Here is an 18,595-nt window from a genome sequence, read left to right as displayed (position 1 = left end):
AATTTCTCTCTCAAAGCCGCTAGAGTTTAGTTTGCTAAACTGGCCTGATGAGAAGTACTCCGCCCTCGGGATAGGAGGTTGAAGCCGTAGGCTGACCTGCTCGAAGTCTTGAGATAGGATGTATCATGTTAAAGCACGACAGAAGCACTTCTTTTTTCTAAGACCAACTTTTGGATTGGCACCGAACACTTGATATTGTTCGGACGTCATGTTTTTACTGACGTTTCTTGGTTTTCCAAGCTTTTTGGCACTTTTAAACTATTTGTGCTTTTCCAGCATTAGTCTCGCAGTGCAACGCCGGACACCTTTAGGGATTCGGCAAAAACATTCTCAGATATTGCTATATATGCATCGGTTTCGAATTGTGTCTTCGCTCAATAGTTGGGTTGCCCGGCTCCTGCACTTGCTTCCTATGTTCCATTTTATTCGGCTAGGCGTGCAAAGGGAGAACCACTGCGATTGTGTTTCCAGCTCACATGGTTAAGCACCTCAGTGGAGAAAGCCGAAAACTGACTTTCACAATAAGCGTAAACTGGTCAGCGAACCGATGACTATGTTAAATGATGGGCCGTTCATAACATTGGCCGAAGTGTTTACGGCTTGACCCCGACTGTCGCCGAACACTACCGGGGGCTATTAACTGGCCTCCCAAACTAAATCCTCAATATTTTGCTCTTACATTAGAGCTGAGGTTTAATGATCATGCTTAGCATGACAACCCAAAGAAAGGAACCGATAGCGGGACTATTTTCTTTGGAAGACATTTCTTCTGTTAAACAGTAATATAACTCTCTGCGTACCTTTGTTTATAAAACCGTATGGCCAGATTGCCTTGTTTGTTGTAAATCTTTGCCCTCATAAAGGCTTTATAAAGTAGGACAAACACTTCTCGGCTACTGGCCGAGGAGGTGGAAGCCGATGGTCGGTCAACAAAGTTTTGTACAATGCGGATCCGAGCATTAATGACGTAAAGTACTTGGATACATAGAGTCATTACACATAATTTGTGATTTTACTATGGATATTGATCCTTAATTCGGCCACCCGTGCCCGCATTAAGGCTCGGGGGCTACTGGGCTTCGGGCTTATTATTTACAAATATTAAAGGGGCACATCGATCCCCTGATCTGGTGTTGCCACCCGACCAGTGTCTCGGGGGCTACTGCATTGCTTGTCCAATGCAGAAAATTTTATGTGCAATATAGTTTCCGAGGAGATTTTGATCCTCAGGTTGGTCGGCCGCACCCAACCCGAGTCTCGAGGACTGAGCACGCCGCTTTTAGTGTCCCGAAGTATTATGCCGAGCTTGGACTTGATCCTCAGGCCTATTTTGCAAATCAACCTGAGTCTCAGCGGCTACTGGGACCAGCGGTCTTATGTCATCCTTCATGTGCATCTCGGTTTTAGACCGATACACACCTTGAGGGCTACTGGCTATATATCTCGGCGGAGAATAAATTGCACCAATAAAAATATTGACAAAAAATCGGCCAATAGTCGGGGTGGTGCACCACCTCGGAAGCAGTCTGGCATAAAGCTCGGGCGCTAGTGGCTGGCTCCATAGAGGGCCTTTCCGGCATTAAGCTCGGCTAAACTCCTTCAACTTTTTTGAACCAAGGTGATATGACACCTCGGATATAGTCCGGCATTGGAGCCTGGACACAGTCCGGCGTTGGAGCTCGGATATATTTCGGCGTTGGAGCTCGGATATACAGTCCGGCATTGGAGCTCGGATATATTTCGGCGTTGGAGCTCGGATATACAGTCCGGCATTGGAGCTCGGATACATAGTCCGGCGTTGGAGCTCAGATACATTCCGGCGCTAGAGCTGGGAAGCGGTCCGGCGTTGGTGCTCGGCTGCAAAAGATACCTCGAATGCAGTACGGCGTTGGAGCTCGGACGCAAGAGGACCCCGCCTCCCGGGAACAACTTCAAACCCGAGGTGTGGCATAAAAATAAACAAGGCATTGATAAAGGCCGGAAACTTAAAGGGGCTCCTCGGATACCCGGCGTATAAACTCGCCGAATGCATTTTGGCGATCCTCAAGATCGAAGATGAGAAGATTTGTTGAACCAGTTTTCAAGACCGACGACCGAAGATGAAGAACAATTCGGAAGAATCGAGGAGCGTCCCTAACTTGAAGACCGGTTCAGGGGGCTACTGATGGTGTCCTGGACTAGGGGGTGCTCACCAAGTCATCTCCCGATCTATTAGATTGGGCCAAGGCCCCCCATGGCCGTATACTCATGGGCCAGTTCGGACAGCTGCTGCATACAAGGAAGATTCCACAAAGACTTGGCGATCAAGACAAGGACTTCTCCCCACCGGCGTATTCGGCTAGGACTCTTGTTAACCTAGGCCTCTGGTGCATTATATAAACCAGGGCCAGGCTAGTCGATAGAATATACAACTTCATCATACAACAATCATACCATAGGCTAGCTTCTAGGGTTTAGCCTCCTTGATCTCGTGGTAGATCTACTCTTGTACTACCCATATCATCAATATTAATCAAGCAGGACGTAGGGTTTTACCTCCATCAAGAGGGCCCGAACCTGGGTAAAACATCGTGTTCCCTGCCTCCTGTTACCATCTGGCCTAGACGCACAGTTCGGGACCCACTACCCGAGATCCGCCGGTTTTGACACCGACAGGGGGCCCACGAGGCAGGGGGCGCGCCCAGGGGGGTAGGGCTCGCCTCCACCCTCGTGGACGGTGGGTGGCCCCCTCTGGTACTTCTTTCGCCCAATATTTTCTATATATTCTGAAAATAATTCCCGTGGAGTTTCAGGACTTTTGGAGATGTGCAGAATAGGTCTCTAATATTTGCTCCTTTTCCAGCCTAGAATTCCAGCTGCCGGCATTCCCCCTCTTCATGTAAACCTTGTAAAATAAGAGATAATAGGCATAAGTATCATGAGATAATGTGTAATAACAGCCCATACTGCAATAATTATCAATATAAAAGCATGATGCAAAATGGACGTATCAACTCCCCCAAGCTTAGACCTCGCTTGTCCTCAAGCGAAAGCCGATATCGATAAATATGTCCACATGTTTAGAGATAGAGGTGTCGATAAAATAAAATACGAACATGAGGGCATCATGATCATTCTTAGAACAGCAACATATATATATATGTGTGTGTGTGTGTGTGTGTGTGTGTTGTGATATGATCTCCCATGCTAAAGTAACAATTCATTCACATACTCAAGTATGAATCAGAAACTTCATTGAATACTAACAAAATATAATCTCAGTCATTGAAGCAATTGCAATTTATCATAACATAGGAAAGAGTCAATATAAGAGCTTCTCAGAAAGTCCACATACTCAACCATCTTTTAGTCTTTCACAATTGCTAACACTCACGCGATATTTATGGTTATGAAGTTTTAATCAGACACAGAGAAAGAGAGGGGCTTATAGTTTTGCCTCCCAACGTTTTACCTCAAGGGTAATGTCAACAATAATAGTTCATGAAAACCCACATCTAATTAGCCATATATATCATGATCTTTCCAACACATTGTGCTTGCCAAAGGATAAAATGTAAAAAGGAAAGGTGAAGATCAACATGACTCTTTGCATGAAGTATAAGACAAAAATAAAAGATAGGCCCTTCGCAGAGGGAAGCAGAGGTTGTCATGTGCTTTTATGGTTGGATGCACGAAATCTTAATGCAAAAGAACGTCACTTTGTATTGCCACTTGTGATATGGACCTTTATTATGCAGTCTGTCGCTTTTATTTCTTCCACATCACAAGATCGTATAAAGCTTATTTTCTCCACACTAATAAGTCATGCATATTTAGAGAGCAATTCTTATTGTTTGCAACGATGACAACTTACTTGAGGGATCTTACTCAACCCATAGGTAGATATGGTGGACTCTCATGGCAAAACTGGGTTTAGGGATATTTGGAAGCACAAGTAGTATTTCTACTTGGTGCAAAGAAATTGGCTAGCAAGAGAGGGAAAGGCAAGCTCAACATGTTGGATGATCCATGACAACATAATTTATCTCAGATATAAGAAAACATAACCCATTACGTTGTCTTCCTTGTCCAACGTCAAATCTTTAGCATATCATACTTTAATGAGTGCTCACAATTATAAAAGATGTCCAAGATAGTATATTTATATGTGAAAATCTCTCTTTCTTTATTACTTCCTATTAATTGCAACAATGACCAAAACTATGTTTGTCAACTTTCAACAACTTTTATTCATCATACTCTTTATATGTGAAGTCATTACTCTCCATAAGATCCATATGATCTCTTTATTTCTTCTCTTTTATTCTATTCCCTCAAGATCATAGCAAAATAATCAAGCCCTTGACTCAACACTAAACTTTATTATATATAGCTCACAGACTCGATTACATAGAAGGATCATAAAGCAAAACTCACAACTAGATCCTACTAAAACTTTATTCTACTAGATCAAGATATTACCAAAAGGATCGAACTAAGAAAAACGGAAAAGATAAAAGTGATGGTGATACGATACCGGGGCACTCCCCCAAACTTGGCAGTTGCCAAGGGGAGTGCCAGACCCCCATGTTTATGTCTCCTTCTTCGGGGGGTGGTGATGTGATATTTTTGGCGATGATGCCCCTCAGGATACGATTCTCTTCTTCGAGCTTATTGACTTGCTGCTTAAGGTCCATTATTTCCTTACGGAGCTTGCCCGTGACGACTAAAGCTCCCTTCACCCAAGGATGTTGCATAGCTGCGGGAGAACAAGTAACACTCTTTTTCATATTTTCATAAGAAAGAAATCTAACATTGGAAGGGATGACCAAGTTTGGAATAGCCGAACTCTGTAGTTCCCCCATAGTGAACCCCGCTCGGAAACGAGAAGTAACTTCTTCATCCTCCTCCACGGCATCTATCCTTTTCAAATCGGCCTCCATCTCTTCCTCAGTTGATGGCCCAAAGTGGTCAGCATTGTTGTTTGCTCTTGGCCCCGTGATTCGTCTCCGTCATATCTACTTTTCCAAACACTTTTGCCCTTGTTTTGGACTCTAACTTGCATGATTTGAATGGAACTAACCCGGACTGACGTTGTTTTCAGCAGAATTCCTATGGTGTTATTTATGTGCAGAAACAAAAGTTCTCGGAATGACCTGAAACTTCACGGAACATCTTTTCAGAAATAATAAAAAATCCTTGCAAAAGATGAAGACCAGGGGGCCCACCACCTGTCCACGAGGGTGGGGGCTGCGCCCCCTACCTCGTGGGCCCCCTGGAGCTCCTCCGACCTCAACTCCAACTCTATATATTTGCTTTCGGGGAGAAAAAAATCAGAGAGAAGAATTCATCGTGTTTTACGAGCCCTAAAACCTCTCGGGAGGGCTGATCTGGAGTCCGTTCGAGGCTCCGGAGAGGGGAATCCGTCGCCATCGTCATCATCAACCATCCTCCATCACCAATTTCATGATGCTCACCGCCGTGCGTGAGTAGTTCCATCGTAGGCTTGCTGGACGGTGATGGGTTGGATGAGATTTATCATGTAATCGAGTTAGTTTTGTTAGGGTTTGATCCCTAGTATCCATTATGTTCTGAGATTGATGTTGCTATGACTTTGCTATGCTTAATGCTTGTCACTAGGGCCCGAGTGCCATGATTTCAGATCTGAACCTATTATGTTTTCATTAATATATGAGAGTTCTTGATCCTATCTTGCAAGTCTATAGTCACCTATTATGTGTTATGATTCGTTAACCCCGAAGTTACAATAATTGGGATACTTACCGGTGATGACCGTAGTTTGAGGAGTTCATGTATTCACTATGTGCTAATGCTTTGTTCCGGTACTCTATTAAAAGGAGGCCTTAATATCCCTTAGTTTCCATTAGGACCCCGCTGCCGCGGGAGGGTAGGACAAAAGATGTCATGCAAGTTCTTTTCCATAAGCACGTATGACTATATTCGGAATACATGCCTACATTACATTGATGAATTGGAGCTAGTTCTGTGTCACCCCAGGTTATGACTGTTACATGATGAACCGCATCCGGCATAATTCTCCATCACTGATCCATTGCCTACGAGATTTCCATATATTGTTCTTTGCTTATTTACTTTTCCGTTGCTATTGCTATCATCACTACAAAATACCAAAAACATTACTATTGCTATCATTACCTTTTGCTACCGTTACCACTACTATCATATTACTTTGCTACTAAATACTTTGCTGCAGATATTAAGTTTCTAGGTGTGGTTGAATTGACAACTCAACTGCTAATACTTGAGAATATTCTTTGGCTCCCCTTGTGTCGAATCAATAAATTTGGGTTGAATACTCTACCCTCAAAACTCTTGCGATCCCCTATACTTGTGGGTTATCAAGACTATTTTCTGGCGCCGTTGCCGGGGAGCATAGCTCTATTCTTTGAGTCACTTGGGATTTATATCTGCTTATCATTATGAAGAACTTGAGAGATCCAAAAACCAAGATTTATCCCTCAACTATGAGGGGGAGGTAAGGAACTGCCATCTAGCTCTGCACTTGATTCACCTTCTGTTTTGAGTAAGCTTGCGACACCTAAACCTGCTTTTGTTATTTTTTCTGATATGTCGTATGTTATTGATGATGCCACTTCTGCTATGCATGATACTTATGATGAAACTACTTCTATGCTTGATACTACTGTGCCACTTGGTGAATTTCTTGATGAACAACTTGCTAGGGTTAGAGAGAATGAAAATATTGAATCTGATAATATTGATGAAAGTGATGATGAAGACTCACCTGTTATTCCTGAGGGTTATGTTTTTGAAAAAGAAGCTGCTCTAGCTATTTTAGCTTGCAAAGATAGATACGAACTTAAGAGGTTATTAGCTAAATGGAATAAGCAATCTCTAAATGCTAGGATGAAACCTGACGCTGCTTTTGCTACTTCACCTATCTGTGTTACTGATAAGGATTATGAATTCTTTGTTGATCCAGATATAATTACTTTGGTTGAATCTGATCATTTTCATGGCTATGGAATCTGAAACTGTTGTGGCACATCTGACTAAATTAAATGATATAGCCACCCTGTTCACTAATGACGAGAGAACTCGCTACTTTTATATCCTTAAAATATTTCCGTTCTCATTAAAGGGTGATGCTAAGATATGGTTTAATTCTCTTGATCCTGATTGTGAGTCCTCAGGATATGATTTATTGCTTCTCTGCTAAATATTTCCCTGCTCATAAGAAACAAGCTGCTTTAAGGGGTATATATAATTTTGTGCAAATTGAAGAAGAGAGTCTCCCGGCCCACAAGCTTGGGGGAGGCTTCTCAAGTTACTTAATGCTTTGCCTGACCATCCTCTTAAGAAAAATGAAATACTTGATATCTTTTATAATGGACTAACCGATGCTTCCAGAGATTACCTGTATAGTTGTGCTAGTTCTGTTTTCAGGGAAAGAACACCGGATGAAGCTGAAATTCTATTGAATAATATGTTGACAAATGAAAATAATTGGAAATTTCCTGAGCCTCTTCCTAAACCAACTCCGAAGAAGAGGAGTGTTCTATTTCTCAGTCCCGAAGATATGCAAGAGGCAAAGAAATCTATGAAAGAAAAGGGTATTAAAGCTGAAGATGTTAAGAATTTACCTCCTATTAAAGAAATACATGGTCTTAATTTACCGCCCGTTGAAGAAACATATGATCTTAATCCATTAACTATTTAAGAAACTCATGCTCTTGATAACCCGACACAGGTAGTAAAGGTAAATTCTCTCTATAGATATGATAAAGCTGAAATCCCATTTACTAAATTTGCTAGCCCATGCTTAGATGAGTTTGATAAATTTATGGCTAAGCAAGAAGATTTTAATGCTTATTTTGGTAGACAATTGAAATACAATTCAAATATGCTTGAACACTTGGGTGATTATATGGCTAATGTCAAAGGTGAACTTAAACTTATTAGTAAACATGCTGTAAGGGCATATTTATCCCTAAGGTGTTTTGGTGATTGATGAAAATGCTTTTGCAGACTAATCGTGTGTCTTGAGTTTCCCAGGCGTTTCATTGCTAGGCACAAGACGGTTTGGTGTCCCTCGAAGACTATTGAAGACGTCGTTTTTCTACGTTTCTTTTTGGTGGACTTGAGTCATAGGAAAGCCATACTATTAAGAGGGGGTCTGCGTCGGAAAGGTTCGGGTGGAATCATCACGTACACGTTTTCTTCCTTGTCCCCTCCTTTCCTCTTTGCCTTGTCCTGGCTGCTGTTGATGGGCTTGCGGTAGTACTGCTCCCTGGAGAGCAGTAGTACTGCAGGCACCCGCGGTAGTACCATACTACGGTGCAGTAGTACCGCAGGTGCCCATGGTGGTACCGCTCCTCTGGAGCTGTAGTACCGTGGCCCCCAGGCCAAGTACCGCTCCATCGCGATAGTAGGGGCGCATGTAATTTTTTACATCCGCGCCACCGCGGTAGTACCGCATCCCTTGCGCGGTAGTACCGTGCGCGGCCTGGCTCAGCTGCAAGGCGGTAGTACCGCTCCTCTGCGGTAGTACTGTGCCGGATTTTTTCTTCGTCCATTTTCCAGCGGAAGTAGGCACGGATGTATTTTTATCCACGCTCTTCCCAGGCTAGGGGTTTCCTGCCTTGCGGTAGTACCGCAAGGGGGAGCGGTAGTACCGCGCCTGCAGCAGTACCGTCCTCAGCCCTTGTGCTACAGGTCTGCCCTAGCTACTGCTGCTGCTGCGGTAGTACCGCGGTTCCTCATGGTAGTACCGCATGGCCTTGCGGTAGTACCGCTTGTCAGGAGCGGAAGTACCGCATGGCCTTGCGGTATTACCGCTGGTCGCGGGCTGGTAGGTGGATAACGGTTGGATTTTTGTCCTCAGCTATAAAAGGGGTGTCTTCTTCCTCTAGTTGACCATCTCTTCCAACCCTAAGCTCCATTGTTTCTCCAAGCTCCATTTTCGCCCGATCTCACTCCCTAGCCAATCAAACTTGTTGATTTGCTCGGTAGTGGTTGAGAAGGCCCTGATCTGCACTTCCACCAAGAGAAATTTGATTCCCCCCACTAATCCCTTGCGGATCTTGTTACTCTTGGGTGTTTGAGCACCCTAGACGGTTGAGGTCACCGCGGAGCCATAGTCCATTGTGGTGAAGCTTTGTGGTGTCGTTGGGAGCCTCCAATTGAGTTGTGGAGTTTGCCCCAACCTTGTTTGTAAAGGTTCAGTCACCGCTTCCAAGGGCACCAATAGTGGAATCACAGCATCTCGCATTGTGTGAGGGCATGAGGAGAATACAGTGGCCCTAGTGGCTTCTTGGGGAGAATTGTGCCTCCACACTGCTCCAACGGATACGTACTTCCCCTCAAAGGGAAGGAACTTCGGTAACACATCCTCGTCTCCACCGGCTCCACTCTTGGTTATCTCATGCCTTTACTTGTGCAAGCTTATTTGTGATATATCTATTGCTTGCTTGTGTACTTATCTTTGTTGCGTCATATAGGTTGCTCACTTAGTTGCATATCTAGACAATCTACTTTGATGCAAAGTTGAAATTGTTAAAGAAAAGCTAAAAATTGTTTGTTGCCTATTCACCCCCCCTCTAGTCAACTATATTGATCCTTTCAATTGGTATCAGAGCCTCATCTCTTTATTAAGGACTTTACCGTTCGAAGAGTATGGTTGAAGTCGTAGAAGGTGAGGAGGAGCACTCCGGTGCAAATCTGATATCTTCTACGGGAGATGGGGGAACCGTGGTCTCTCGTGAGGAGTTCAATGTGGCGTTGGACACATTGAAAACCTCCATGAAGACCGAGGTCAAAAGCATGTTTAAAGATTTCTTAGAAGATCTTAAACTTTCCACCACACCGTTGAAAGTGGGTGATCCCGCCAACAAGGTGACAGATGCTACCTCCGACAAGGGGGAAGCTACTAGCAAGAAAGCCCTTCCTACTAGTGGTAAGAGTGGCACCATCTTTGCCCATGTGGAACCTCCACTTGTATATGGTGGACCTCTCCCTTCCACTCATTTGAATCATGTCGGGCCGGCCCCTAAGATTGAGAAGAATGTTGAATTTGACTCTTGGTTCTATCGTTTTAAGCATCATTTAAATCATGTGAACACTAACCTTTGGAGAATCATTGAAGAAGGTTTCTATCCGCATGACCGAAGCAACTTCACTCCTAGAGAAGCCGTGGATAATCAATTCAATGAGAATGCTCTCTTCATCATTCAAGAAGCTATCCCACCCGAAGACCTTCCTCATCTCCGGCCTTACTCCTTGGCCAAAGATGCTTGGCGCCAAGTGGTTTCCCTCTATCGGGGAAGCGCAAGCATTCAACGCTCCAACTATGAAGTGGTGCAAGATGAAGCCGATGAGTTTGCAATGAAAGAAGATGAAGAATATCGTGAGCTCTATCGGAGGGTAACCAAACTCGCGGTATCGCTCCGAGATCATGGAAGCAAGGACACGGATGAAAATTGGATCAAGCGCAAATTCCTCAAGGCAATGATGCCCTACCACAAAGCCATGCCCTCCGTAATTCGTCAAAGGCCGGACTTCCACACCTTGTCCTCAAGTGATGTGTTGGATGAGTTCGTTGCTATGAGCATCTTGGACAAGACCGCCGACAATGCGATACTTCGCTCTCAAAGAGTAAAGAAACCCAACCTTTCTCTAAAGGCCAAGGTTAGTATGGAGGAAGAGGACGAAGAGGAAGAAGAGGAGAGCAACCTCGAACATACGAAGTATGCCTATCATGAACACATGGCCCTTGCTTCAAGGCAAGTTTGGAGCAAGAAGAACTCAAGGCCCAACTTCAACAAGAACAATTCAAGTGGCACAAAGGGCAAGCAACGATTGAGGACTTGTTTCAATTGTGGCAATGTAAGCCACTTTGTTGTGGAGTGCCCTTGTGAGAAGAGGGAAGACAATGGTGGCAAGCTCATCCGAAAGGACAAGGCCAATTCGTTCCCCAACAAGAGCAATTTCACCAAGAAGACCCCTCCTAAGGCATTGGTGGTACAAGAAGAGTACAATGAGGATGATGACGATGATGAATATGGTGAATCGGTTGCCATGGCCTCCGTTGCCATTGCAACAACTCCACGGGTGTCTCTCTTCGACTCACCCAATGAGAGCATCACCGCCAAGTGCCTCATGGCTAAAGCCACCAACAAGGTAACCCCCCAACATCAAAACTACCATCATTAATCATCCTTCTTCGACGGATAGCATTGATAAACATGAGGGAACTAATGTGGAGGTGAATGAGTTTGAGGCCTTTATGGGTAAACTCAAGGGTAAATCCAAGAATCACTTTGTTGCTCTCTTGGAACAACTTGGTGAAGCCAATGACATGATCGAGGCTCACGAAGATACCATCTCTAAGATGGAGGGGCATAGTCGTGACTATGCCGATGAGATTTTGGATCTTTCCAATGCTCTTGAGGAAGAGCGTGGTCTTCGTTTGTCTCTTGAGGAGTCTCACAACGATGATCATGCTAAATTAAAGAAAGATCTTGATCATGCGCTTGTTGTTTCTCGTGTGCTAAACTCCGAGAAGGCAAAGCTTGGGGTTGATCTTGCTTGACTCAAATAGGAGTTTGACATTCTCGACAAGGCTCACAAAGTCTTGAAGGGTGTTCATGCTACCCTCAAGGAGTCTCATGATCAACTCCAAGTGAAGCTAACAAAGGAGAAAGCCACTTTTCCTCGTATGGTGTTAATGGATAATGCAAATGCTACTAACCCTTGTTGTGAGCATGTGCATCTTATTGAGGAGAATGTTAAGTTGAAGGAGCAACTTGAGAAAGGCCTTGTGTCATGCATACAAGGTGAGAAGAACCTAAACGACCTTTTGAGAAATCAAAAGGGAGTTGTGGCCAAGGAGGGGATTGGGTTCGCACCCAACCCCAAGAACAAGAAGAAGGATAACAAGACCAAACGACCTCCTCCTCTCAAGCAAACGTTTGTGAAGGAGGGAGAGAGTGCTTCCAAGGAGAAGAAGAACAATGCGAAGGGTGGCAGTGTCAAAAAGGGCAATGCCACCCCTCCCAACGAAGCCGGCGACTTTAATCCTTCTTATGTGTTATGTCGTGCTAGTGATGGGCATGTCTATGCCAAATTTGTTGGTTCTCCTCATGAGTACATTGAATGGTCTATTTGGGTTCCCAAGACCCTTGTTACTAACATAAAAGGACCCATTACAAAATGGGTACTTAAAACCAAGAATTGATCTCTTGTAGGTGTTTGCTTCCGGTGGGGGATCATGGTTGCTCGATAGTGGAGCTACAAATCATATGACCGGAAGCAAGGACTTGGTGGTGGACGTGCACAAGATTCCATCTATGCCCACCAATGTCGAGTGGGGTGATGCCTCATCTTCTAAGGTATTGGGACTTGGCAAGGTTGTCATCTCTCATGATCTCATGATCAAGAAGGTCATGCTTGTTGAGTCCCTTGCATACAATTTACTTTCCGTTCGTCAACTTGCAATCATGGGCTTTGCCACTTTCTTTGATATTGATACCGTGGCCCTCTTGTGGAGAAAGACTCTTAAAGTAGCCTTTGTTGGGCATGTCGAGAACGGTCTATATGTGATTAACTTTTCGGAGCGACCCACTAAGACTGCGACATGCCTAATGGCTAAAGTTGATGTGGGATGGCTTTGGCATCGCCGTTTAGCCCATGTCAATATGAGATCTTTGCAAAGTTTTCTCAAGGGGGACCATGTCCGTGGACTAACGAATGTTAGTTTTGCTAAAGATCGTGCTTGCAGTGCTTGTATCGAAGGAAAGCTTCATGAGAAGGCTCACCCTCCCACGACTATCATTTACTCAAAGAGGCCTTTGGAGCTCCTTCAATTGGATCTCTTTGGCCCTCCATCCTTTGATAGTCTTGGGGGTAGGAAGTATTGCTTGGTGATTGTGGATGACTACTCAAGATATACTTGGGTGTATTTCTTCAAGAGGAAGAGCGAGAGCCAACAAACCATCATTGACTTTGCAAATGAAGCACAACATCAACACAATGCAAAGATCTTGACAATAAGAAGTGACAACGGCACCGAGTTCAAGAACTACACCTTGGATGAGTTTCTTAGTGATGAGGGGATCAATCATCAATATTCCGCACCTTACACCCCTCAACAAAACGGTGTTGCGGAGAGGAAGAATCGGACATTGATGGATGCGGCAAGGACCATGATGGCGGAGTTCAAGTCTCCATACAACTTTTGGGCCGAAGCCATCAACACCGCGTGTCATGCATCCAATCGGCTCTACCTCCGCAAGGGCTTGAACAAGACTCCATATGAGATACTCACTGGTAACAAGCCCAACCTTAAGTACTTTCGGGTGTTCGGGTGTAAGTGTTTCATTCTCAAGAAAGGTGTTCGGTTGTCTAAATTTGAGGCTAGAGCTTATGAGGGCATATTTGTTGGTTATGCTAGAAACTCTCATGCTTACCGTGTCCTCAATAAATCCACGGGACTTATTGAGGAGACGTGTAACGTGGAGTTTTATGAGAATAACGGCTCCCAAGTGGAGCAAAGTGGCACTTGTGATGTAGGTGATGAAATTCTTCCTCAAGCCATAAGAAGAATGGGTGTTGGTTTTATCCTACCCATTGAGGAACCCCTTGTGGCCGAAGGAGAAGGACAATGCTCCACTCAAGTGGAGCCATCACCAACCCAAGGCCCACACGCTTCCAAAGAACAAAGTGAAGGCCCTCATCCTCATGAACAAGACCAAGGGCAAGATCATGCTCAAGACGGTGTTGACACACCAAGTGATGCCCAAGGTCAAGTTCTCTCCTCCGAGCAAGTTCAAGATCAAGAACAAGCTCAAGACGTCGCTCAAGATGATCAAGTGACCGCTCCTCAACTCACCACCGAGGAGGAATTGGAGCGTCGTGCCGCCAAGATTGCTTCCAAGCTCTCCACCAAGGGTCATCTCATGAAGAATGTACTTGGAAGCATTAAAAAGGGTGTAAGCACTCGTAGACAATTGGCAAACTATTGTGAACATCATGCGTTTGTCTCTTGTGTTGAACCCCAAAAGGTATATGAAGCACTCGAAGATCCGGATTGGCTTAATGACATGCATGAAGAACTCAACAACTTCGAGTACAACAAGGTGTGGAGATTGGTGCCAAGGCCAACGGGGAACCACAATGTCATTGGAACCAAGTGGATATTTAAGAACAAGCAAGATGCTCATGGGACCATCATTCGCAACAAGGCAATATTGGTGGCACAGGGCTACTCCCAAGTCGAGGGTATCGACTACGGTGAAACCTTTGCTCCCGCTGCTCGCCTTGAATCCATTCGTTTGTTGATTGCTTATGCTTCTCATCACAACTTTAAGTTGCAACAAATGGATGTGAAGAGTGCTTTTCTTAATGGTCCTATTAATGAGTTGGTCTATGTCAAGCAACCCCCCGGGTTCGAGGATCCCTACTTTCTCGATCATGTGTATCAACTCGATAAGGTACTCTATGGGCTTAAAAAAGCCCCACATGCGTGGTATGACCACCTTACCGAGTTGTTACAAGATCGTGGGTTTGAGTTGGGCTAATCGACCCCACTCTTTTTACTAAGAAGGTCAAAGGGGAGTTGTTTGTATGCCAACTATATGTTGATGACATTATCTTTGGTTCCCCTAACAAAGCTTTCAATGAGGAATTCGCCGCTCTCATGACCTCAAAGTTCAAGATGTCTTCCATGGGAGAGTTGAATTTCTTTCTAGGGTTCGAAGTGAAGCAAAGAAGAGAAGGAACCTTCATCAACCAAGCCAAATACACTCAAGACATGCTCAAGAGATTCAAGCTAAGTGATGTCAAGCCGGCTTTCACTCCAATGCCCACCAAGTGCCAACTTGACATAGATCCCAATGGTAAAGCGGTGGATCAAAAGGTATATCGCTCCATGATTGGATCCTTGCTTTACCTTTGTGCATCTAGACCGGATATCATGTTGAGTGTGGGAATTTGTGCACGGTTTCAAGACGCACCTAAGGAAAGTCACTATGTGGCGGTCAAGCGAATCTTTCGATATTTGGCTCATACCCCAAACTTTGGCTTATGGTACCCAAGAGGAGCAAACTTCAAGCTTGTAGGGTATTCGGACTCCGATTGGGCGGGAGACAAAGTGGATAGGAAGTCCACTTCCGGAGGGTGCCAATTCCTTGGTTGCTCTTTGGTAAGTTGGTCTTCCAAAAAGCAAAGTTGTGTGTCTCTCTCGTCCACCGAAGCAGAGTATGTAGCAGCCGGTAGTTGTTGTGCACAACTCTTATGGATGAGGCAAACTTTAAAGGATTACGGTGTCATTTGTGACAAAGTGCCTCTTTGGTGTGACAATGAAAGTGCCATCAAGATTTCTCTCAACCCGGTGCAACACTTCAAGACGAAGCATATTGAGATTCGGTATCACTTCATCTGGGATCACATTAGGCGAGGGGATAACCTTGCAGATATTTTTCACGAAGTCGTTGGATGAAGCAAGATTTCGCGAGTTAAGGAATGAGCTAAATATCATTGATTCGAGCAATGTTGCTTGAACCCTTGCACACCCCACCATACTCAACTTGTTGTCTTGTTTAGATGTAGGCATGGACATAGGGGGAGTGTTGTTCTCTCAATGAACTTTCCCTCCCCCCATTATGCATAAATTGATCAAATCTTTCACATTAGCCATTTTTGATGGTACTTGTGCTTCAAAGACGAGTTTTGGTCATGGTCCCAAGGATAATTCTTTGCGGTGCCATACCAATTGACTCAAACATAGGTGGCTCCGGCCACCGCCCTCTCCTTGAAGAGGCAGTGTCTCGTGGTCGTCTCTTGTTGTCGTGTTTTCCCTTCTTCTCTTCGTGTTTGAGTTTGTTTTGTGGTGTTTTGTTTGTGTGAAGTTTCCTCGCGAAGACCTCTCTTTTCTTGTGTTTGGAAAATGCTTCTTCTTGAGCCCACGGTAGTACCGCGGTGAGCCACGGTACTATCGCTCATGGAGTGCACGGTACTACCGCACCTAGTGCGACAGTAATTTTTTACTACCGCCTGGGAGAGCGGTACTACCACTTCGGTGCGGTTCTTCCGCCCAAGCGGTACTACCGCGATGATACGCGGTACTACCGCGCTGTCAGAGGCGCGTGGGGGATAAGGACGGGAACAGGGGGGTTCTAACTCCCCCATACCCATTCGTAAGTTTTCCCCACTTCGTCTCTCTCTCTCTCGCTCAAGAACGGGGCCGGAGTCCCTCGCCGGATCTCCGTCTCCGGCTGCTCTCCTTGGATTCCGACCGGTGGGATCGTTCCCCACCACTTCCTCTTGCCATGGACCAAGGTTTTTCCCCAAATCCCTCTCTTTCTAGTTGGTTCTCTTGTCTCTAGGTTTTTGGGGAGATGCATGTGTTCTTGAGATTTTAGGCCAAATCTTTGCAAGAGAAGGTTGTAGGAGAGTAGTGTTGCGTAGAAATTATACTTGATATATTGTCTGTGGTAGATTTGATCAACCGTAGTTCCGCCGTGGTTTCGCGCGTCTTCTCAGATTCAAAAGTAGGTTCGGATCTGACGCGGTGCGGTACTACCGTGCTTCTGGTGCGGTACTACCGCTTGTCCGATACTACCGCCCGTTCGGTGCGGTACTATCGCACGTTCTGTGGCACTAAGGTCTTACTACCGCTCCAAGCCATGGTACTACCGTATCCTCACACGGTACTACCGTGACTAGGAGCGATACTAAAATTTTAGTACCGCACGACCAGGCGGCACTACCGTTGTTGTCCCATCTTCCTCGTGGCATTTATCCCGTATGCTTTCTACCTGTTTCCCTTGCTTTGCCGTGGTCTTTGCATTGATTCTTCTCGCTCTTTGTGTGTGCTTTCTCTTGTGTCTTAGGTGGTGGCTCTCGCCGTTCCAATCCCAGTCGTGACACTGGCTCCAAGCGACCGCGCAATCCTCAAGATGAAGCACCAGAGGGCTCCAGTGCCCCCAAGCGTAATGTCAAGACCACTGCCAGCAAGCAAAAGGAACCTGCTAAGGGCATGGACGAGATTCCCCTCACTGAGCACATCGAACGCCAGAAGATCAACCCTTATGTGAATGCTCGTGCTATCCTCAGAGGCAATGAGTTGTTTTGGACCAAGCAGTAGGCTCTCATTTATCTGGATGTCATCAAGAACAAGCAAAACACCTACGTGGATGTCAAGTGGATAGACATGAATCACTTGAGGAAGGACAAGTTTCGTGACTACTTTGGAGAAGCTCTGGATTTGGTGGAGCAGTTCGGTATTGAACATGTGATCTCTTTCCACCTTAACTATGACCCTGAGCTTATCTGTCAGTTCTTTGCCTCAGTTCACTTTCACCCCGGGGATGAGCGGAGGATGGCCTGGATGACCAATGGCCGTCAATTGACTGCTACCTGGAAGGAGTTCATGGATCTGCTCCACGTTCCTGATGACGGGCTCCACACACTCGTTGGTGTTCGCCCCAACACCAATTCTGAGTCTGCTAGCAAGAACAAGCTTCAGCCGTTCTATGTTGAGAAGGTACTTCCCAGTGGCAAGTCGACTTGGGTGTTGAACTCTTTTCTGGATATCATGCATCGCATCTTCTGCAACACTCTGTTCCCTCGCATTGGTAACAAGGACAATGTTCATGCCTATCTGGTGGACATGATGCTCCTGTGCGAGGAGGCTCGTACGTCTCAGACTCAGCCACTTGATGTCTCACACATCATGTGGTGTGAGCTTCGGTTTGCGGTGTACACCCGCAAGGTACCTATCTATGGACCATACTTGTTTCTGTTGATCCCCACGACTTGGGAGAAGTTGTACCCTGGTGATGAGTTCCTTGCTCCAGACTGGATTCGGCATGAGTCCACCAGTCTCCGCGTCAAGCCCAACTGGGCCAACACTACTACTCGTGCTAAGGCGTCTGCTGCTAGGAGGGGTGTTGATGAGGAGGAGGCTCAAGCAGAGGATGTTGCTGAGGACCATGCTGCTAGGTCTTCCCAGCCTTCCTCTGAGCCCTCGTGGGCCAAGAAGCTGAAGGAGAAGATGAAGACTCTTTTCTGCATGCAAGCAAAGGGGCAGTACAGGACTCATGTGGCATCCAAGGAGAGTCGCCGCCGCGACAAGAAGGTTATGAGGCTCTTTGGAGAGGACGTCTCTGGCGGTTCTGAGGATGCCATCACGCTAGAGGCTGAATGGATGGCGAAGCAAGGCTTCAAGTGGACTAGTTCTGAGGAGGACATCGTGGAGCCCGTCCCCGCCGCCGAGTCTGACACGGAGCACGAGGAGCGTTGGGATGATTTCTCTGCCTGAGCCACCCCTTGTGTGTAGGTGTCCTCTCTGCCTTTTTGGCGTCTCGATGCCAAAGGGGGAGAGAGTGTAGGGATTTGCGTGCTTGCGAGTCGTGTCGTGTTTGGTGTTTGCTTTGTCGTTTGGACCTCGGTTGCTTTGTTTTGGTTTGCGCCTTTGAGACTTATCCTTCATATGGTGTAAGACATATGCACTCTATTCTATCTTAGTGAGCTTATGATTGTGCTACTTATGCTATGCTCGTATTTGCTATCTTGTCTAGTGTTAGCCTTACTATTGCAAGATATGCCTTGTCTC

General features: G+C 45.6%; 1 protein-coding gene across 1 annotated transcript in view; it reads left to right on the top strand.

The window, feature by feature from the left end:
• The window catches only part of LOC125519147 (putative L-gulonolactone oxidase 1), a 39,425-nt gene extending 21,124 nt beyond the window's left edge, over positions 1 to 18,301 (top strand). Inside the window, 3 exon segments of the mRNA XM_048684032.2 lie at positions 17,331 to 17,524; positions 17,807 to 18,082; positions 18,197 to 18,301. Coding sequence (XP_048539989.2) covers positions 17,331 to 17,524; positions 17,807 to 18,082; positions 18,197 to 18,301 — 575 coding nt within the window.
• The last annotated feature ends 294 nt before the right edge of the window (positions 18,302 to 18,595 follow it).

The sequence above is a fragment of the Triticum urartu genome, chromosome 7A, assembly GCF_056163025.1.
Source record: "Triticum urartu cultivar PI428250 chromosome 7A, HENAU_Tu73, whole genome shotgun sequence".
Taxonomy (NCBI): domain Eukaryota; kingdom Viridiplantae; phylum Streptophyta; class Magnoliopsida; order Poales; family Poaceae; genus Triticum; species Triticum urartu.
Note: the sequence above shows the minus strand (reverse complement) of the source record. Positions and strands in the feature narration are given on the sequence as shown.